Source organism: Crocodylus porosus, unplaced genomic scaffold (genome assembly GCF_001723895.1).
Source record: "Crocodylus porosus isolate Cpor-Errol unplaced genomic scaffold, CroPor_comp1, whole genome shotgun sequence".
NCBI lineage: Eukaryota > Metazoa > Chordata > Crocodylia > Crocodylidae > Crocodylus > Crocodylus porosus.
Window position 1 is genome coordinate 20,085,121 of NW_017728948.1, and position 19,918 is coordinate 20,105,038.

The 19,918-nt window shown below is 43.8% G+C and overlaps 1 protein-coding gene across 6 annotated transcripts in view; it reads right to left on the bottom strand.

Annotated features, from left to right (window-relative positions):
• SORCS2 (sortilin related VPS10 domain containing receptor 2) overlaps nt 1-19,918 on the bottom strand; it is a 940,675-nt gene that overhangs the window by 105,388 nt on the left and 815,369 nt on the right. For all 6 annotated transcript variants that reach the window (XM_019553064.1, XM_019553063.1, XM_019553062.1 and 3 more), the window contains exons 10-11: nt 15,292-15,438; nt 13,431-13,533 (exon numbers count right to left, since the gene is read on the bottom strand). In XM_019553064.1, the coding sequence (XP_019408609.1) occupies nt 13,431-13,533; nt 15,292-15,438 (250 nt within the window). The remainder of the gene's footprint in view (nt 1-13,430; nt 13,534-15,291; nt 15,439-19,918) is intronic.

Below are 19,918 nucleotides of genomic sequence, written 5' to 3' on the forward strand. Positions count from 1 at the left end.
ACTTATAAGATGGGAATGCCCTTCTTGAGAGCACAGAGGCAGAAAGGGATATTGGAGTCATTACTGACTCCAAGATGAACATGGGCTGACAATGGGAGGTCACAACTGGCAGGGCTAACAGGACCTTGTCGTGCATCCACAGGTGCATCTCAAGTAGGGCCAAGGAGGTGATCCTCCCCATCTATGTGACACTGGTCAGGCCATAGCTGGAGTACTGTGTCCAGTTCTGTGCACCCCACTTCAGGAGGGATGTGGACAACATGGAGAGGGTCCAGAGGAGGGCCACCCTCATGATCTGGGGACAACAGGGCAGACCCTTCAATGAGAGACTGCCAGACCTGAACCTGTTCAGCCTTCACAAGAGAAGGCTGAGGGGAGACCTGGTGACTGTCTATAAATTCACTAGGGGGGACCAGAAGGGTTTGGGGGAGACGCTGTTTCCCCTACCGCCCCCGGCATAACAAAGAATAACGGCCATAAGTTGTGGGAAAGTAGGTTTAGATTAGACATCCATAAGAATTACTGCACAGTCAGGATGGCTAACTTCCAAGGGAAGTAATGCTGGCTCCTACCCTGGGGGTCTTTAAGAAGAGGTTTGATGCCTACTTGGCTGGAGTCATTTGAGCCCAGTTTTTCTCCTGCCCAGGCAGGGGGTCAGACTTGAAGATCTACAAGGTCCCTTCTGACCCGACTGCTATGATTCTATGATCTTCATCAGTGACCTGGAAGATGGCACAGAGTACACCTGCAGCAAGTTTGCAGACGACACCAAGCTAGGGGAAGCAGCAAATATGTTGGAGGGTAGGATTAGGCTCCAGAGAGACTAAGACAAATTGGACGATTAGACCAAAAGAAATCTAATGAGATTTAATCAGTCCTGCACTTAAGATAGAACAATCCCATGCACTGGTACAGGCTGGGGACCAACTGGCTAAGCAGCAGTTCTGCAGAAAAGGACCTGGGAGTTACAGTGCACAATAAACTGAATAGACCCAACAGTGTACCCTTGTTGCCAAGAAGACTAACAGCATACTGAGCTGCATTGGTAGGAGCATTGCCAGAAGATCAAGGGAAGTGATTATTCCCCTCTATTGGGCACTGGTGAGGCCACATCTGGAGTACTGTGTTCATTTTGGGGCCACCCACTACAGAAAGGATTTGGACAAATTGGAGACAGTCCAGCAGAGGGCAACAAAAATGGTTCAGGGGCTGGGGCACATGACTTCTGAGGAGATACTGAGGGAACTGGGCTTATTTAGTTTGGAGAAGAAAAGACCTAGAGGGGACTAAATAGAAGCCTTCAACTACCCGAAGGGTGTTTCCAAGGAGGATGGAAATAGAGTATTCTCAGTTGTGGCAGATGACAGAACAAGGAGCAATGGTCTCAAGTTGCAGCAAGGGAAGTTCAGATTATATATTAGGAACAACTTCATAGATTTCATAGACATTAGGGCTGGAAAGGACCTCACAAGATCATTGGATCCAAACCCCTGCCCAAGGGGCAGGAAGCCAGCTGGGGTCAGATCACTTCAGCAAGATAAGCATCCAAGCATTTCTTAAAGGTAGTAGGTGCTTGCACAACTTTTGAGGGGAGTCTATTCCAGACTCTGGAGACTTGGACAGTAAAGAAGTTTTTCCTTATGTCCAGTCTAAAATGGTTTTCCAGAAGTTTGTGACCGTTAGACCTCGTCTTCCCCTGGGGTGCCCTGGTGAACAGATGTTCTCCCAATTTCTAATGCACACTCCTTATATACTTATAGGTTGCCACCAAGTCACCCCTGAGCCTTTTCTTCTCCAGGCTGACGAGTCCCATGCCTCTCAGTCTCTCCTCATAAGGCCAGTTCTCTTGACCTCTAATCATGTGCATGGCTATCCTCTGGACTCTCTCGAGCTTCTCCACATCCTTTCTAAAGTGTGAGGCCCAGAATTGGGTGCAGTACTCCAGCAGTGACCTCACCAAGGCTGAGTAAAGTGGGAGGATGACTTCTTGAGTCTTGCTTGAGATGCATTGGTAGATGCGAGCCAGAGTTTTATTTGCTTTGCTGGCTGCAGCACCGCATTGGTGGTTCATGTTCATCTTGTAGTCAATCATGACCCACAAGTCTCTTTCAGTCATAGTTCTAGCGAGTGTAGCACTGCCGAATCTGTATGATGTGGGGTTTTTCTCCCAAGGTGGAGCATCATACATTTCTCTGTGTTGAATGTCATCAGGTTTTGATCCACCACTTTGCAAGTCTGTCTAGGTCAGCCTGAATTGCCAGCCTATTTTCTAGCACAGTGGTTCTCAAACTTTTTTTTTTTGCGTACTACCTGAAAATTGCTGAGGATCTTGGCGAATCACTTAATAAACTTTTTTTGTTCTACAAATCAAAGCATACAACTCATATTTTAATATCAGTAGTTTTACCTTTCTAATGCAATGAATATGCCTGCTTTTTTTATCAAAGTTCTGGGAAGTTGGTTGAAATATTTGTCAACTTTAGCTTTAGGTCACCTTTCTGTGGACCACCTGAATGGAGCTTGCAGACCAGTGGTGGTCCATGGACCACAGTTTGAGAACTTCTGCTCTAGTATTTTCTGGGTGTTGGTTGTCAGCTGCACCATTTGATTCAGCAAGAGTCCAATGTTGCCCTTTTTTTTTCTGGTTTCCCACATATTTGAAGAAGGGCCTTCTGTTGGCCATGATTCCATAGCCTGTTTGAGTTCAGTTTCAGTCTTGGTTTTCCTGGTCTGCTCCATACAGGTCCGGGCCAGTGCTGTGTAATCTTCATTAGTGGTAGTTCCTGACTTCAATCCCTTATAAGCTTCTGTTTTCAGATTCAGGAGGTCCATGAATCTCTCTCACCAGAAAACTCTCTCACTAGGAGGGTAATAAAACACTGAAATAGGTTACCCAGAAAGATTGTGTAATATCCATCCTTGGAGACCTGGGTAAAAAAAGCCTTGGGATGACATAGTTGGGCATGGGCCTGCTTTGAGCAGGAGGTTGGATTAAATGACCTCCTGAGGTCCCTTCCAACCCTAATTGTTTATGATTCTATGAGAACAACTGGGAGATCCAAGAGTTGATTCATCATAAGTGGAAGCCTTTTTTACTTGGCAAAATTACACGAACTCCAAGTAAAAGACATTGGTAAGCTGTTTCAGCTGACTCTGAGCCAAAATCAAGATAACCCCAACCTCAATCATTGAGCTCCAGTACGCTGATGATGCTGTAGTGTGAATTCACTCAGAATCAGACCTTCAGGCAATCTTCAACATCTTTACTGAGGCACAGAAGAAAATAGTACTGACACTTAACATTCAGAAGACTTAGGTTCTCCACCAACAAGCTCCTAATGAACAGCTCCAGTAATCCAGATCCATGGTGAAACTCTGGAGAACACCGAGTATTTCCTGTACCTTGAAAGCCATCTCTTGCAGATATCCACAAAGAAATCCAATGTTGCCTCAAATGTGCAAGTGCAGCCTTTGGATGCCTGAAGAAACAGGTGTTTGAAGATCATGGCATCAGGTCTGTGAAATTTACTCATGCTAAGCATGTGGAGCCCGGTGCTATGAAGGGGCTGGCTGGGGCATGAGGGTGCTTCACCACAGGGCTAGATGGCATGCAGCCTCTGCACTGAAGCACTGTCATGCCCCACCCAGCAGGGTCAGTGTGTCTACACGTGCATTGTTACGTACAAAAAAACTCCACAGCAGTGTAGCACTTGTATTTACAAGTAGTAAATTAGTCAGCACCGCAGTAAACATCTCATGTAAATGCAACCACATTCTAGAACAATATCTTTAAAGTATTATAGGTTAAACAAATGGATTTTCTTTGGTAATTTGAAAATACAGTTTCACTAATTTAAAGGGGGTTTTGCCTGGGGATCATGATCTGACAGTAGGTGATGGAGAAATTTGTGAAAACATTTAGGGGCTTCCAACATCTATGTGCAGAAGAAAACTTAAGAGTTCCCTGTTTTTTTAACTTTTTGCGATGGTATCATAACATGCAACTTCCAGGCAGGAAGGTATAAAATTTATCATAATGTGTGCAACATACTGGGGCCAGAGATGACAAAAAATAATTTGACCCTTTTGCACAGCAACTGAACTACTCAGTATATTTTTAATTAACTTCCTCAGTTGTGCAAGTGTGCAACATTTACTATTTGTTTTATTTGACATCTGGAAAGGAGGCTGAGCACGGAATTGACAGTAAATGGGAATTTGAGAATTTACACTTCTTTTAACATTTTTTCATAGAAAAACTCCTCATATGTTTAAAGTAAAAATTTACACATCAATTGACACACTTTGCATAGTTTATACCATGGAAGAAAGAAGCTGTTGCCAAGATTAAAATGCAGTAAAATCAAATGTAAATGCAAAATCCTATTACATTCCTTAAAAGATGCAGATTAGTTATTTAAAAGAACACTTTAATATGCTGCTATGAAACTTAATATTATGTCTGTACAATTTATATATATTCATAAGATAAAATATTTATTTCTGAGAACTATTTATGTATCTTTAATAGAGTGGAACATTCATTCCTAAATGCTATAGCTTAAAATGATGCAGTTTTAATATCCCACCATTGCACATTTCTGAAATATTTTAAGTGTTAATGCTGTTCTCTTTTTATTGTACATATTATTTTAAATTAAAGTTACAGTTTAACATTCTCAGCACTGTAATTTGCGAGCATAAGAACCCTTTTAACAACACAGTTATCGAGGACAGGAAGTGACCTTCTGATTCAGCAAGTCTATCTCCTGGCTATCACATGCAACTACAGCATCTCTTCCCTTTCGTAAACTAATTAGGCTTCCTTTGAAAGCTAGTTAGATTTCTTTCCCCCAGTACTCCTGTTGGAAAGCTTCTCCAGAATTTCTTTACTCTTGATTATTGGGCAGAATATTTGAAGAAAGTTGCTAAACTTACTCATGGACAATTTATGCTCCACCCACTCTCCCCGCCTTCTTTTTTTTAAATCCCTCACCTTGAACATCCTAGGATTGCATTTGCATTTTCCATGGCTGCAACACTTTGGTGACTCACAGTAACTCCATGATCAACTAACAGGCCCAGGCTTTTATCTGTTATTTCCAACCAGTTAATTGAAGAAATTCTCTCTAAAGGAATACCCTTCTGAACTACTGAATTTCATCCCTTTGCTATTATCATCCTTGCCTATTCCATGGCTATTATTTCTGCCCACAAAGTATCCTCATTCTTTCAATACAATATTCCAATTCTCTGCTCTGTTCACAGCCTCCCAACTTTTTGTCAATGTCAGATTTCATTAGCATACTTCATATATTGTGGCAACATCATTAATGATTTCCTAGATTTCCTAGACATTCAGGCTGGAAGGAACCCTGGAGGATCATCGAGTGCATCTCCCTGCCCACGGGCAGGAAGTCAGCAGAGATCATAGGATCCCAGCAAGATAAGCATCCAAAAGTGTCTTGAAGGCATTCAAAGCGGGTGCTTGAATCACCTCTGGCGGAAGTCTATTCCAAACCTCGGGGTGCTCGGACAGTAAAGAAGTTCTTCCTTACGTCTAGCCTGAAACGGTCGCAAAGGAGTTTGTGACCGTTCAACCTTGTCATCCCTTGGGGCACTCTGGTGAACAGACGGTCCCCCAGATCTTAGTGAACACCCCTAATAAACTTATAGATGGCCATCAGATCGCCCCTGAGCCTGTTCTTTTCCAGGCTGAAGAGTCCCATGGCTCTCAGCCTCTCGTCATAAGGTCTGTTTTCCTGACCTCTGATCATGCGCGTGGCTCTCCTCTGGACTCTCTCAAGCTTCTCCACATCCTTTTTGAATTATGGAACCCAAAATTGGACACAGTACTCCAGCTGCGGCCCCACCAAGGCCGAGTATCATTGGAGAATGACATCCCGGGATTTGATTGAGTAGCATCTATGGATGCAAGCCAGCATTTTGCTCACTTTACTAGCCACAGCATCACACTGAAGGCTCATGTTCATCTTGTGGTCAATCATGACGCCCAAGTCCCTTTCATCTGTAATGCTAACCAGTGTAGCACTACCAAGCCTATAAGTATGCTGCAGGTTTTTCCTCCCAAAGTGGAGAACCTTGTATTTTTCAGTGTTAAACACCATCAGGTTCTCATCCACCCATTTCACGAGCCTGTCAAGATCTGCCTGGATCACCCTCCTGTCTTCAGGTGTGGATGCTTTACCCCGGAGTTTGGTGTCATTAGCAAACTTGGCCAGCCCACTTCTGACACCATGGTCTACATCATTGATGAAGATGTTAAAAAGTAATGGCCCTAAGACAGAGCCCTGAGGGACCCCACTGGTCACAGGGCACCACGACAATTGACTTCCATCAACCACCACCTTGTCATCCCTCTGGGTCCTGCCGCAGAGCCAATTCCCCAGCCAGTGGATCGTGGTGAGGTTGAGGCCGCAGTGAACCAGTTTTGCCAAGAGGTGATCCTGGGATACCAGATCAAAGGCTTTTTTTAAAGTCAAGATATATGACATCAATTTCTTCCCCCTTGTCCAGGTGATAGGTTACCTGGTCATAAAAGGAAATGAGATTTGTCAAGCACAACCTACCTGCAACAAACCTGTGCTGGCTATCCCTCAGAATATTGCCATCAGCTAGACTGTATAGGATGGCCTCTTTGATAATCTTTTTCAAGACCTTCCCCAGGATAGAGGTCAGGCTGATGGGTCTGTAGTTTGCCGGATCTACTTTCCTCCCTTTCTTGAAGATAGGCACCACATTAGCCTTCTTTCAATCATTGGGCACTTCTCCAGAGCACCAGGAGTTCTCAAAGATCCATGCCAGGGGCTGAGCTATGATGCCTACCAGCTCTTTAAGTACCCTTGGGTGTAAACCACCAGGGCCAGCTAACTTGAAGGTCAAGGTGTTCCTTTACAAGGTCAGCTTTGATAAGTGTTAAGGAATCTCCTTCACCCAAGCCTCCCTGTCCTGCAGTGGGCAGGGTTGTCACATGGGACTGGTGAAAAACTCATGCAAAATACCCATTTAGCAAGTTTGCTTTTTCCTGGGCATCGATTGTCAGTTGTCCCATCTGGTTTAGCAGGGGTCCAATGTAGCCCTTGCTTTTCCTTCAGCTCTCCACATGTCTAAAAAAGGACTTTTTATTGTCCTTGATACTTGTAGCTAGCTGGAGTTCCATTGCAGCCTTGGCTTTCCTGGTTTGCTCTCTGCAGGTGCAGACCAGAGCAGAGTATTCCTCCTTGGTGGTGGTTCCAGTCCTCCACCCTTTGTAGGTCTTTCTTTTAAGATGCAGGAGGTCTGCTAGTTCCCTGGAGAGCCAAGGGGGCTGCTGTGCCCTTTTGCTGCCTTTCCTTTGAGATGGGATAGACTTTTCTTGCGCATCCAGGATCGCTCCCTTGAGGAGCTACCATTCATCCTGAACTCCCTTCCCCTTTGGGTTGTGGTCCTTTAGGGCCTCACTGACGAGCCTCCTGAGCTTGTCAAAGTCAACTTTCTTGAAGTTGAGGACTTCTGTATTGCTGACTGACCTGCCAGCTTTACAGCAGATGGTGAAGGTTATCAGCTCATGGTCACTGTCACCCAGCTTCCCTTCAATCACTAGGTCACTAATTAGGTTGTCCTCAGTTGCTAGTACCGGGTCGAGCAGCGCTTTGCCTCTCATTGGCCCACAGACTTTCTGCATCAGATACAGGTCATTTACTCATGAGAGAAAATTTGCACCCGCTCAGATTTGGCTGAGTGCTTCTCCCATGAGATGTCTGGGTAGTTAAAGTCTCCCATGACAACCATACACCGGTAGCGCATGGCCTCAACCAATTTGCTGGCAAACTCCTGGTCAAGATCTTGACCCTGGGTAGGGGGTCTGTAGCATACTCCCACCATAGTATCCCCTGTGCCGTGTTGTCCACAAATTTTAATCCAAAGGGTCTCAAGTCCACCGTGGGAGCCAATGTCAGCTTGCAGGGATGCATAGCTTTCCACGACATTGAGAGCTACGCCCCCGTCCCTTTTGTCTACTCAATCCCTCCTGTACAGGGTATAGCCATCTATACTTGTGGCCCAGTCATGAGTGGAGTCCCACCAGGTCTCCATTATCCCTATGACATCATAGTTATTTGAGTTTAGCAGGAGGACAAGTTCCTCCTGTTTGCTCCCCAAGCTCCTGGCATTTGTGTACAGGCATGCAAGTGTCCCTTTGGGGGCCCTTGCCTTGCCTACAGTTCATTCCAGGGCTGGGGCAAGGGTGGGCTCCCTTAAGTGCCTTGGTCTGCTGGCTTTGCAACGGTTGCTCAGTGGGCCAGCAGTGGCAGTAGTCCCCCCATCCCCCCGGTGGGATTAGTTTAAAGCCCGGTGGAGCAGGTCAGCCAGCCTGGCTGAGAAGAGCCTCCTCCCCAGTGGAGAGAATTGGAGGCCGTTTCTTCCCAGTAATTCATTTCCTTTCTCACCAAAAGGCGGGCTGTGGTCATGGAAGCCAAAGCCTTCCTGATGACACCAGCACCACAGTCTTTGATTAACTATGAAAATATTAACTCAGAGGCAGATCCCTAAGTAACCTCCTTCCAGCCTGATATTTCCATTTTCAACACTGCATTTCAACATTACATTTTTGTGTTCCCTCTGAGCAGTTTCTTCACTACCTAACAATTCTTGTAACACCTAACAATTTCTACAATGGGGAGGTCATGGGTGAAAACTGGCTTGCAAAAGCACTGCTGAGAAGTATGTGACAGGTATGATAGGTGACAAACTCAATATGGATCAGCAATGTGACATCGTCACAAATCAAGCAAATGCAGCATTGGGTTGCATTAACAGAAGCATTGTAAGTAAGGTATGGGGTGATAGTACCAATCTATGCGATGCTGATTAAGCCTCAGCTGAACTAGTATGTCTAGTTTTGGACACTGCAGTTTAAAAGAATTTAAGGGAACTGCAGAAAATCCAAAGGCAAACAAAGATGACAAATTCAAGCCATATGAGAAAAGGTGAAGGAAATACATATATATAGTCTGGAGGGGAAAAAAAGAAAATAGACAGGAACATGCTAGCCATTTTAAAATATTTGAATGTTTGCCATAAAAAACACAGAGTTAAATTGTTTTTATTTGCCAAAGAGGGTAGCACATAACGAGATGAGTTTAAACTGAAGAAAAGCAGATTTAGACTAAATCTCAGGAAAAATGTCCTAACTGTAAGAACAGTGGACAATGGAACAAGCTGCTTAAGAAACATGTGGAATCTCCTTCATTATAGGGATGTACCTATCCAGCCTTCAAAAAGAAGCTGAATAAGTACATGCCTGGGATGGTTTAGGAATAGTGCATCCTATGTCTGTGCAGGGGGCTGAATTAGATGACCCTTGAGGTCCCTCCCAACCCTATCATTCTATGATTCTCTCATTTAACTAATACTTGACCATGTGTCACTGAGTGTTTTACTGAAGTCTCGATGCATTCGATTTTCTTTGCCAAGAAAATCAGGTATCTTTTCAAAGAAAGGTATCCAATCAATTTGACATAATCTACCTTTGGAAAACCCATGTTGAATTTTATTCTGTTTTCCCTTTAGTTTTCATCTTTAATTATTCCTTCCTTCAACAGTTCTGATTCAGTTGCCATTGAATTTAAATGCAAAATTCCTGTTGATTCATATTCGGAGTATGATATAGTCCGGGGAATCTCATTTGTATATGCACTGAAGCACCCAGACCTTCTATAGATTTGCATATGTTTATCAAATTGGAGGTTAAGGCAAGAAGAAATTCAGGCTCATTAGCTGTAAGGTATTTCTGGTGATGAACAGCATGCACTGATGATATTAACTTTACCAGATAATCCTGAACATTTCTCCTTTCATCACCACATACACAGGGTTTAGGAGACCCAAACACCCATACAGTATGCATTCAAATCCTAAACAAAGTTAACTGAGTCCTTTCCCTGCATGGTGCATGCAGCTTCCAGTACAGGGATCTTTTAGAAAAGATCACAAAATCATTGCTGCCTTTCTGATTTCACCATGCGTGACTGGCACCAAGTGGGTAGTATGTTCATGGATAACCTTCCCAAAAATCCCCGTGGAAGTGGTAGAGATATGCTGTGTATGTCCTTGAAGTCCTTGAAGTCAATAGAAAAGTTCTCATTGATGTTAGTGATGACTAGTTATTAGCAGCCTTAGAATAATTTAAAACAAGGCTGTCCAACTTCAAAGCTGCCTCACAAGCTGCATGCCAGAGGTTCATACTAGAGGGGACCAGAGGTCCCCCCAGGCTGCACACTCCATGTGTGTGTGTGGACAGGCACTCCCAAACTCTGCTGTACCGGACATGCAGGAAGATATTCCAACCCCATCACGTGCATGCAGGTGGACTGCTCCTCCAACCCAGTTGTACCACATGCATGCCTGGGCAGACACTCCCCCATGCAGTGCAACACCTCATTTCACCTTCAGCTCCTGGCATTCTCTCCTGTGGCACCATGCCTCAAGGGTGCTCCAGGCTGCTGGCTCCCCCAGTGTTGTGAGCTGCACTACACTTTGCTGCTCTGCCCCACAGCAGAAGCAAAAGGAGGAAGAGGGAGCACAGAGCCCCCAGCTACTGCTGTAGGCAGCCAGAAAAGTAGGGACAACAGTAGCTGGGTTGCAGCCTGAGAGCTGCATGTTAACCCATCAACAGCTGCATGCAGCCTTCAGGCTGCAACCCAGCTACTGATTTAAAAAGTTTAAATCAGTAGCTGGGTTGCAGTTTACACAGCTCTGATTTAAAAAGTTAATGACAAACCATATTTTTGAAAGATGAGTGATGTCCGCTATAGTCTACCAGAATAACCAAAAGTTTCAAATCTTCCCCTAAGGTCTGTAAAGACAGAACTCAGTGATGACTTCAAAAAAACAGACTAACTCACTCAGGGAACTGATTGGGCAGGATCCCCAGGGGGCCAGTCTGAGGTGGGTAAGAAGTCCAGGAGAGCTGGTTGTATTTCAAAGAAACCTTACTGAAGGCACAGGAACAAAGCACCCTGATGCACAAGAAAACTAGGAAGTATGGCTGAAGATCAGCTTAGCTTAGCAGAGAACTCTTCAGTGAGCTAAGACACAAAAAGGAAACTTTACAAGAAGCGGGAGGTTGGACAAACAACTAGGGAGGAGTATAATAGCATTTCTCAGGCATGCAGGGATGAAATCAGGAAGGCCACAGTGTAATTGGAGTTGCAGGTAGCAAGGGACATGAAGGGTAACAAAAAGGGTTTCTACAAGCATGTCAGCAACAAGAGAAAGATCAGGAAAAGTGGGGGTCGCTTACTGAATGGGGGAGGCAACCTACTCACAGATGATGAAGAAAAGGCTGAAGTACTTGATGCCTGTTTTACCTGTCTTCACAGGCAAGGTACTGCAGAGTACTGCATCAGGCAGCACAGTTTGGGGAGGAGGTGAGCAGCCAACAGTGGCAAAAGAACAAGTTAGGGACTATTTAGAAAAGCTGGACATGTACAAGTCTATAGGGGCAGATGCAGATGTGAGTGAAGAGCTGCAGGCCATTATCTTTGAATAATTGTGGCAATCAGGAGAAGTCTTGGATGATTGGAAAAAGGCAAATATAGTGCCCATCCTTAAGAAAGAGAAGAAGGAAGATCAGGGAACTACAGACTGGTTAGCCTCACCTCAGTCCCATTTCTAAGCATTTGGAGGTAAAAATGGTATTTGGGAGCAGTCAGCATGGATTCACCAAGGGCAAGTCATGCCTGACCAACATGATTGCCTTCTATGATGAGATAACTGGCTCTCTGGGTGTGGAGAGAGCAGTGGACATGATATACCTTGAGTTTAGTGAAGCTTTTGATACAGTCTCCCACAATGTTCTTGCAAGCAAGCTAAAGAAATATGGGTTGGATGAATGGACTGTAAGGTGGATAGAAAACTGAAAGGGAAGGTATTATTTCTGTCTATTGAGTACTGGTGAGGCCACATCTGTGTCCAGTTTTGGGCTCCCCACTACAGAAAGTGCGTAGGCAAATTAGAGAGAGTCCGGCAGAGGGCAAAGAAAATGGTAAGGGGCTGGGGCACATGACTTATGACGAGAGGCTGAAGGAACAGGGCTTATTTAGTCTGGGGAAGAGAAGACTGAGGGGGTTTTAAGTGCAGCCTTCAACTACTTCAAGGGGGGTCCAAAGAGAATGGAGCTAGGACTGTTCTCAGTGCTGGTAGATGATGGAACAAAGAGCAATGGTCTCAAGCTGCAGCAAGGGAAGTTTAGGTTGGATATTAGGAAAACTTTCTTACTAGAAGGGTAGTAAAACACTGGAACAGATTACCCAGAGAGGTTATGGAATCTCCATCCTTGGAGGTTTTTAAGACCCAGGCAGACAAAGCCTTGGTCAGGATCATATAGTTGGGAAGGGATTTGGACTAGATGACCTGCTGGGATCCCTTCCAACCTTAATTTTCTATGATTCTATGATGAAAGGAAAATGTATTTTGCATGCGTGTATGTTTGTGTTTAATTATAATCTAAGATACAAATTAAAATAATAAATACACTAATATTATCATTTAAATTTGACATTTAAATAACTTGAAAAAAGAAAAAACCAGGAATGATAGAACCTGATTTGTTGAATAACACAGGTAACAAGCTAAATGGACTTGTCTGAACATTTTTCATTTCATTTGTCTGGAGAGCTTTTATTTTACTTTGGTTAGGCAATTCTTGCTACTGCTATGCAACATACATCACATTGAAGAACACAGATCATGCACGGATCCTCAACAGACTGCTGCAGTAGTCCTTCACCTTTCAAGCCAGCCTCCTTAGGAAAAGAGGTGTTCATAAATACTCTATGGTGAATGCTGCACATTATATATAAGGAGCAAAAGATTTTCCATACTAGATCAGATTACTAGTGTTAGCAGAAAATGAAGAAAAAAAGGACAGGCCAGTGGTTGTAACAACAGCTAGCTGTTAGGACTTAGAATAACCAAGATGAGTTCCTGTTCTGTCATAGATTTCCTGTGTAACCCTGGGCAATTCACTCAGCCTCAGTTCCCCACTCTTGAAACGGAGATAAACTGTACTACTGCCTTAACTCTCAGAGTCACTGTCAAGATAAATACATTAAAGACTGGTATGCTCATATACTATGGGACTGATAACCATTTATGCTTGATAGAGATACACAATGTGCCTGATCTATTATGCTACAAAATCTCTTGGGAGAAACGGCACCTGCAGGATATAGAGCAGAAAAATCAATAATTGCTTACTCAGTAATTCAGTCAAATCCATTACATTGGTTTTTCACCATTGTCTGCCATGGTGGGGTCATTGTGACAACATTTTCAATATAATGAAGACAATATTGTTTTTCAAAAACTAAAATTGATCCGCAAGAAGTAGCAAGTGGTTGTAGGGGAAAAGTGTCACATGGATTTACCTGCGCCCATTATGAGCCCTGGTGCAGTATCCTTGGTATGGACTGTTCCTGACACATATGGATTGTCTGCCCAGCGGAGATGGAGGTGAAGATGGCAGTCAGGCTTTACAGATAAGAGGAAGAAGAAAGTATTTAACAAGCTGATAACAGCAGTCCCACTATTTTGGTGACTAAAGCATGATCAGAAAGTAGCATTCAGTAACAGCTGTTCTTCTGAAAAGAGGAATGACTGCACTTCACACAGCAAAAGTCTAGAATGAAAAATTAGGCTGCTGTATCTAGCAAGAACCTGTTGTACAGACTATAAATATCTCAGTGGTCTCAAAAATAAGATCTGAAATCCATAAATGACCCAGAACTTATAGTATAAAATAACTTGTGATAGAGTCACTAACTGGAGACTTTGAGCAGGGATTGAGGTAGTAATAAAAGCAGTGAAGATATACTTGTTACTGTTTTTGGTTATCACCATCCCAGGGCTGCCTTTATAAACAGATAAAAAATAACTGGATTCCAGATTAGATTTAGATTTGTTTGTACTAAAACAACTTCTGATGGGACAATAAAATAATTTGAAAATATTTTCAAATGACAATGTTTAATCAACTCTCTAATTACCTAATGATTTCTAGTCTTTCTGCAGTGTTATTTCAAGCTTAATATTGTTTCCAATGAAAAGGATGGATGCATAGCCAATGACTTCACCAGGAGCAAGAGGATGTCACAGGTGAGGACTTGGAGCCCAGTCCAAAGCCCACTGAAGTCAATGGGAGTATTTCTACTGGGCTTTATATCAAGTCCTATTTACTCTTCTAAAAGGAGTTTTTTCACCCAACACAAGACTTTTGGGTGCCTACAGACATGTGGGGATGCTGCTCCGACGTGCTGTAATTAACAGCACATGGCAGCGGATTCAAGTAATCCCTCCCAGCAGATTGAGTCTGCTGGAGCATGATAATTAGTGAGCTCCAGCAGCTTCCTCGTTGCATGTATTCAGTGTCCGTGTGTTTCAGAATGGTGGCAGAGGCACTTTACCTAAAGCTTGTCATATGAGTTTTAGTCAAAGCACCCCTGCCACCATTTTGAAGTAATGAGCATGGGATGCTGAATACATGAGATGCTGTGGGTGCTTTAATTAGAGCAGTTCTCGGAGCCCCATGCCCAGAGCATGTGTAAAGACGCCCTTTGTTTCTACTATACAGTAAAGAATAAAGAGAAACCTATCCTACTGTCTTGCTTCATGACTGAGGGCATTTATGATGATACACAATGCAGAGATCTAAGAGTCCAATGGTGCAGAGATCCAGACACAAACAACCTGCTTGTTAGTGCAGCTTGAACAATAAAAATGCAATGTAGTGTGTAACTAGAACAAGTAAACAAATTGCAATAACATCAGCTCACAGAAACAAAAAGCTTTTGACTTTGGCTATTACACATGTATTTCTAAGTCAATGAGCAAAGCCCCTCCCTATATTATAAGGACAATATTGTTTTAAGGTGAAACAACAGAATTCATGATAGAAAAAGAAAAGGCATTTGTGTATTAAACTGAAGTAGTCTTCATTACCAAACAAGTTCCTTGGAGTAATGGAAAAATAACATTAAATAAATGATCAGCTTGACTGGGGTTGTGTGTAAGGCATCTTAGAGCAAATTTGTCCCATGTAAGTAATGCTAAATCCTAGAATAAGAAAACACAAGGTGCAGACATTTTCCCTACTCAAGCTACATCTGAATTTGAGCCAGAAATTCACATAACCACTGTAAAAGCTATGAGACTGGTACGAAAGAGGAAAATTTAAGCTCTGCGTGGGGTATTTGAGATGACTTAACTATTCAAGTGAAAGGAACCACTTACAGGTTTGCAGTTGGTTGGTTTACCATTCATATCAGTGATTGGAGGTTTCAGATAGTCCCAGTCACGGCCTTTGTTATAGGTTATCAGAGTTGTCACTTTTCCATCAATTTTCTGATTAGCCAAAAACACTCCTTTAACACCTCTGACCTGCAACAAAAATAAATACAATTAATGACTAACATGAAAACATTCCTTCCTTCCTGGTTTAGAGATTCCTTTGTTTCTGAAAACTGAATATACCAGAGACTTTCTCTCATTAGGAAAAAATACAGTATGTTAAAAAAAAAAAAGAATATGAAGCTGTTTACAATTTTGCATTCTGGCTATATTTTAAAATACATTTTTGGTTCTCTAGAGTATTGACACTATTGAGAAATACAATTTCTACTGCTTATTTTACAAATTATGTTATTTATTGAATGTGAGTGTTGCAATTTCTGATCATACTTCTGAAGATTTTAACATGCAAGCTACTCCAGGTCTCAATTTTGTGAACTACTTAAGCAACCTGAGAGTTTAACTCTCAGGTTAATATGCAAGGCATATTTTTGTGTTTACAAGTAATGCAACTGCTGTCTACATCAGATTACTCCTGTATCCATTACTCTATTAGATTACTCATGCCAAGATTATTTTTGAGCTGTGCTACTTGATTGAATTCAGTTAACTTCTAGGTGTTCACTTGAGACAAAATCATCAAGCTGCAGTCCTCCAGTATCCCAGGAGGCACTGCTCCCAGGTGAACTAGCTATCATCCAAGACTGGTTAACCTTAACAAAAACTAACATTCCTTAGAATTAGCACCTGCTAACTCTAAAGTGTAATCTCACCCCAAGATATCCCAGCTACATGGAACAAGGCCTTAGTGTTTGTCTATCACTTACTTAATTCAAAGTTCAGCATAACTTCAATTGACTATAATTTTAAAACCTGATCCTGCACTAGTGCATGAATTGTTTACGATTATTACAAATCCTGTTAACTGAACTAGTGTCTTATATTTCCCAGTGTAAACTTTTTGTTGCCTTTATTTTTTTTGTTTATTTCCCCTATACAAAAGGCCAGATCCTCAGCTGGTGTAAATTGGTGTAGACCTACTAAACTGAGGACACAGCACCATTCATTCTTTTCCTGTTATATCTATATTTGATTTAGAAATGTTTACTTTGAACAGCATTTTTATCAGTTAATAGCTTGGGCTCAGCCCTATAGGTTTCAAATACCATGGGGTTTTTAAATAATATTTGTAGACTAGTACCTATGAAGTGGCTGAGACAGCTCCTAGTACTAAACTCAACTTGCACTGCTTAGGATTTGTGTGGTCCAGTCTTACCCATGAACTCCTCCTGACAGGACTTTGTCTATACCATAACCTACATTAATAGTACTAGATACATTTTCAGCATTCAAATGATAAAAAACAACATTGCACATATCATAAGTCATAGTTCCAAACTCTCAAGTTTATTCAAGTTTCATAGTTTCGTAGTTTCATAGTTAGTAGGGTCGGAAGGGACCTGAGCAGATCATCAAGTCCGAACCCCTGCCATGGAAGGAAAGAGTACTGGGGTCAAAGGACCCCAGCAAGGTGATTGTCTAGCCTTGTCTTAAAGACCCCCAGGGTAGGGGCCAGCACCACTTTGCTTGGAAGTTGGTTCCAGATCCTAGCTGCCCTGACCGTGAAGTAGCGCTTCCTGATGTATAGTCTGAATCTCCCCTCTGCCAGCTCGTGACCGTTATTCCTGGTCACTCCTGGTAATGCTCCGGGGAACAGGGACTTCCCCAGTGCCTGCTGGTCCCCTCTGACTAGTTTGTAAAAGGCCACTAGATCTCCCCTCAGCCTTCTCTTGTGGAGGCTGAGCAGGTTCAGGTCCTGTAGCCTCTCCTCGTAGGGCCTGCCCTGCTGCCCCCTGTTCATGCGAGTGGCCTCCTCTAGACCCTTTCCATGTTGTCCACATCCCTCTTGAAGTGCGGCGCCCAGAACTGGATGCAGTACTCCAGCTGCGGCCTGACCGCAAGGATCACCTCCTTGGACCTGCTCGAGATGCATCTGTGGATGCATGAAAGGTGTGGGTGGCCTTCCTGACTGCATCCCCACACTGCTGGCCCATGTTCATCTTGGCATCAATGATGACTCCAAGATCCTCTTCTGCCTCTGCACTGACGAGAAGGGAGTTCCCCAGCCTGTAGGTATGCTGCTGGTTCTTCCTCCCCAGGTGCAGCACCTTGCACTTGTGAGTGTTGAAGCTCGTCCTGTTCTCCACCCACCCCTGTAACCTGTGTAGGTCCAATTGTAGCTTATCCCTTCCTTCTAGCATGCCCACATCCCCCCACATCTTAGTGTCATCAGCAAATTTGAGCAGGGTGCTTTTTACCCCCTCGTCCAAGTCACTGATGAAGATGTTGAACAGTGCAGGCCCGAGGACCGAGCCTTGGGGGACCCCACTGTCCACATCCCTCCAGGTCGAACATGACCTGTCCACTACCACTTTCTGGGTGCAGGCCTCCAGCCAGTTGGCGACCCATCTGACTGTGTAGGTGTCGACACCACAGTCCCCCAGTTTCTTAATGAGAACGGGGTGAGAGACAGTGATGAAGGCCTTCCTAAAGTCCACTGCTACACCTGCATCTAAGGATTTGGTGACCTGGTCGTAGAAGGCCACCAGGTTGGTCTGACAGGACCGGCCTCTAATGAACCCGTGTTGGTTGCCCCTAAGCATAGTCTCCCCTGCTAGCCCCTTGTGGACATGCGCCAGAATAATTGTCTCAGAAAGCTTACCCAGGATCGAGGTAAGACTAACTGGCCTATAGGTCCCTGGGTCCTCCTTCCTCCCCTTTTTGAAGATGGAAACCACATTGGCCCTCTTCCAGTCCTCTGGCACCACACCAGAGCACCATGAGTGCTCATGCAGCTGTACCAGGGGTCCCACAATGACCGCAGCTACACTCGGGGGTGGAGATCATCCGGACCAGCTGATTTAAGTACGTCCAGTCCCTCCAAAAGTTCCCTGACTAGATCCTCCCTGACCCTTGGCCTGGGTGCGCCTCCCCTGGGGTCTGAGGGGGGCACAGTGGGGGGGCTGATCCAGTCCCTGCTCAGAAAAATGGAGGCAAAGAAGTCATTAAATAGGTTAGCTTTGTTGTCTGGTGTGATGACTGAAGTTCCTACCATGTCTTGCAGGGGTCCCATGGTACCCGGTACCTTCTTTTTGCCCCCTATGTATTTAAAAAAGGACTTCTTGTTGTCCTTGATCTGGGAAGCTAGTCCCAGTCCCATCTCCGCCTTGGCCTTCCTGACCCCCCCTGCAGCCCCGAGCAACTGCGGTGTAGTCCTCCCTGGTGATGGTCCCTCCCTGACATTAGGTGTGGGTCTCCTTTTTAGCTAGGAGACATTCCCGGATGCTTTTGGTGAGCAATGGGGGCTTTTGTGCCCTCCTGCCCCCTTTGATCCGTGTTGGGATTACCTCTCTTTGGGCTTGGAGGTTCGTATCCTTAAGGAGCAACCACTCTTCTTGGACACCTGGCTCCCCTCCCCTCCAGGACCTCAGTGCTTCCCCAACTATTCTCCTTAGCTCATTGAAGTCCACCCTCCTGAAATCTAGGGTCAAAAAAGACCCATGGAACCCTACCTTTCTATTGGGTACTTTTCTATAATTCTATAAAAATCATTCTGTATTACAGTAATGAGACACAGAAGAGCATCTTCACAGCCTTAAATGTAATGTAAGTGCTTTATTCTAGTCTACTCAGTATAACATCTGTGCAATCTGTGCAATACAGCATCCATTGTCTGTGGGGAAGACTGGGTGTTTTCACTGGTAAAACTACAGTTATTTAAAGGTCCAACACAACATGATGACCAATTAAAGGATGTTGTAAAAGCAACTTGGTAGTTCTGAGTTGTTCTGTCCTTCTACATTGATTTCTCTGTTCTTATATGTGTATGTATGTCTTTCTTCCTCTCTATCCCTCTACATGTATTGTTGTATGCATGTGTGTGTTTGTCACTCTAGTGTGTAGTATGTTCATTGTGTTCTCTCTCAAACTGTGTGGTTCTCTGCTTATCTATCATTATGCAGGAGAACTTTGGGGTATTTTTTATGTTGGGTTTTGTATTTCACTTGCAAAAAGATCAGCTAAAATAGAGTGACATTACTTGCTAGGTAAGTACCTAACTACTACATGTAAGGGTGGTGTTACCTTTAAAGTATTCTAAAGGCACTTAAAATGGGAGTGTCCAGGTATTAAAAGTTACAAATCTGTGCTAACTACCTTCCAAGGGTATATGCAGACGTTACACTTTAGATCGACCAAATTAAGGTTAGGTCAATCTGTGGGCCTATCTGTACTGATGTTTGGGAAGTTAGATCGAGCCAAAAATGACCAGCCCAGTCTAACTTAGTTCACCTGAGAGGTCCATTATGTTAGATCAGACATAGCTCAATCTACTGAATGTCCTTATATGTTCAGAGAGCAGCCTCAGGGATGGGAAAACCCAACCACTCACCCCAGACCCAGTGCTGCATTTTTTCTACTCCCCCCCCGCCCCGGGCCATTTTTTGCTCCCCAACCCTCCCACCCTCATACAAGCAGCCTCCTTGCAGACCCACTGACCCCCATCTGCACT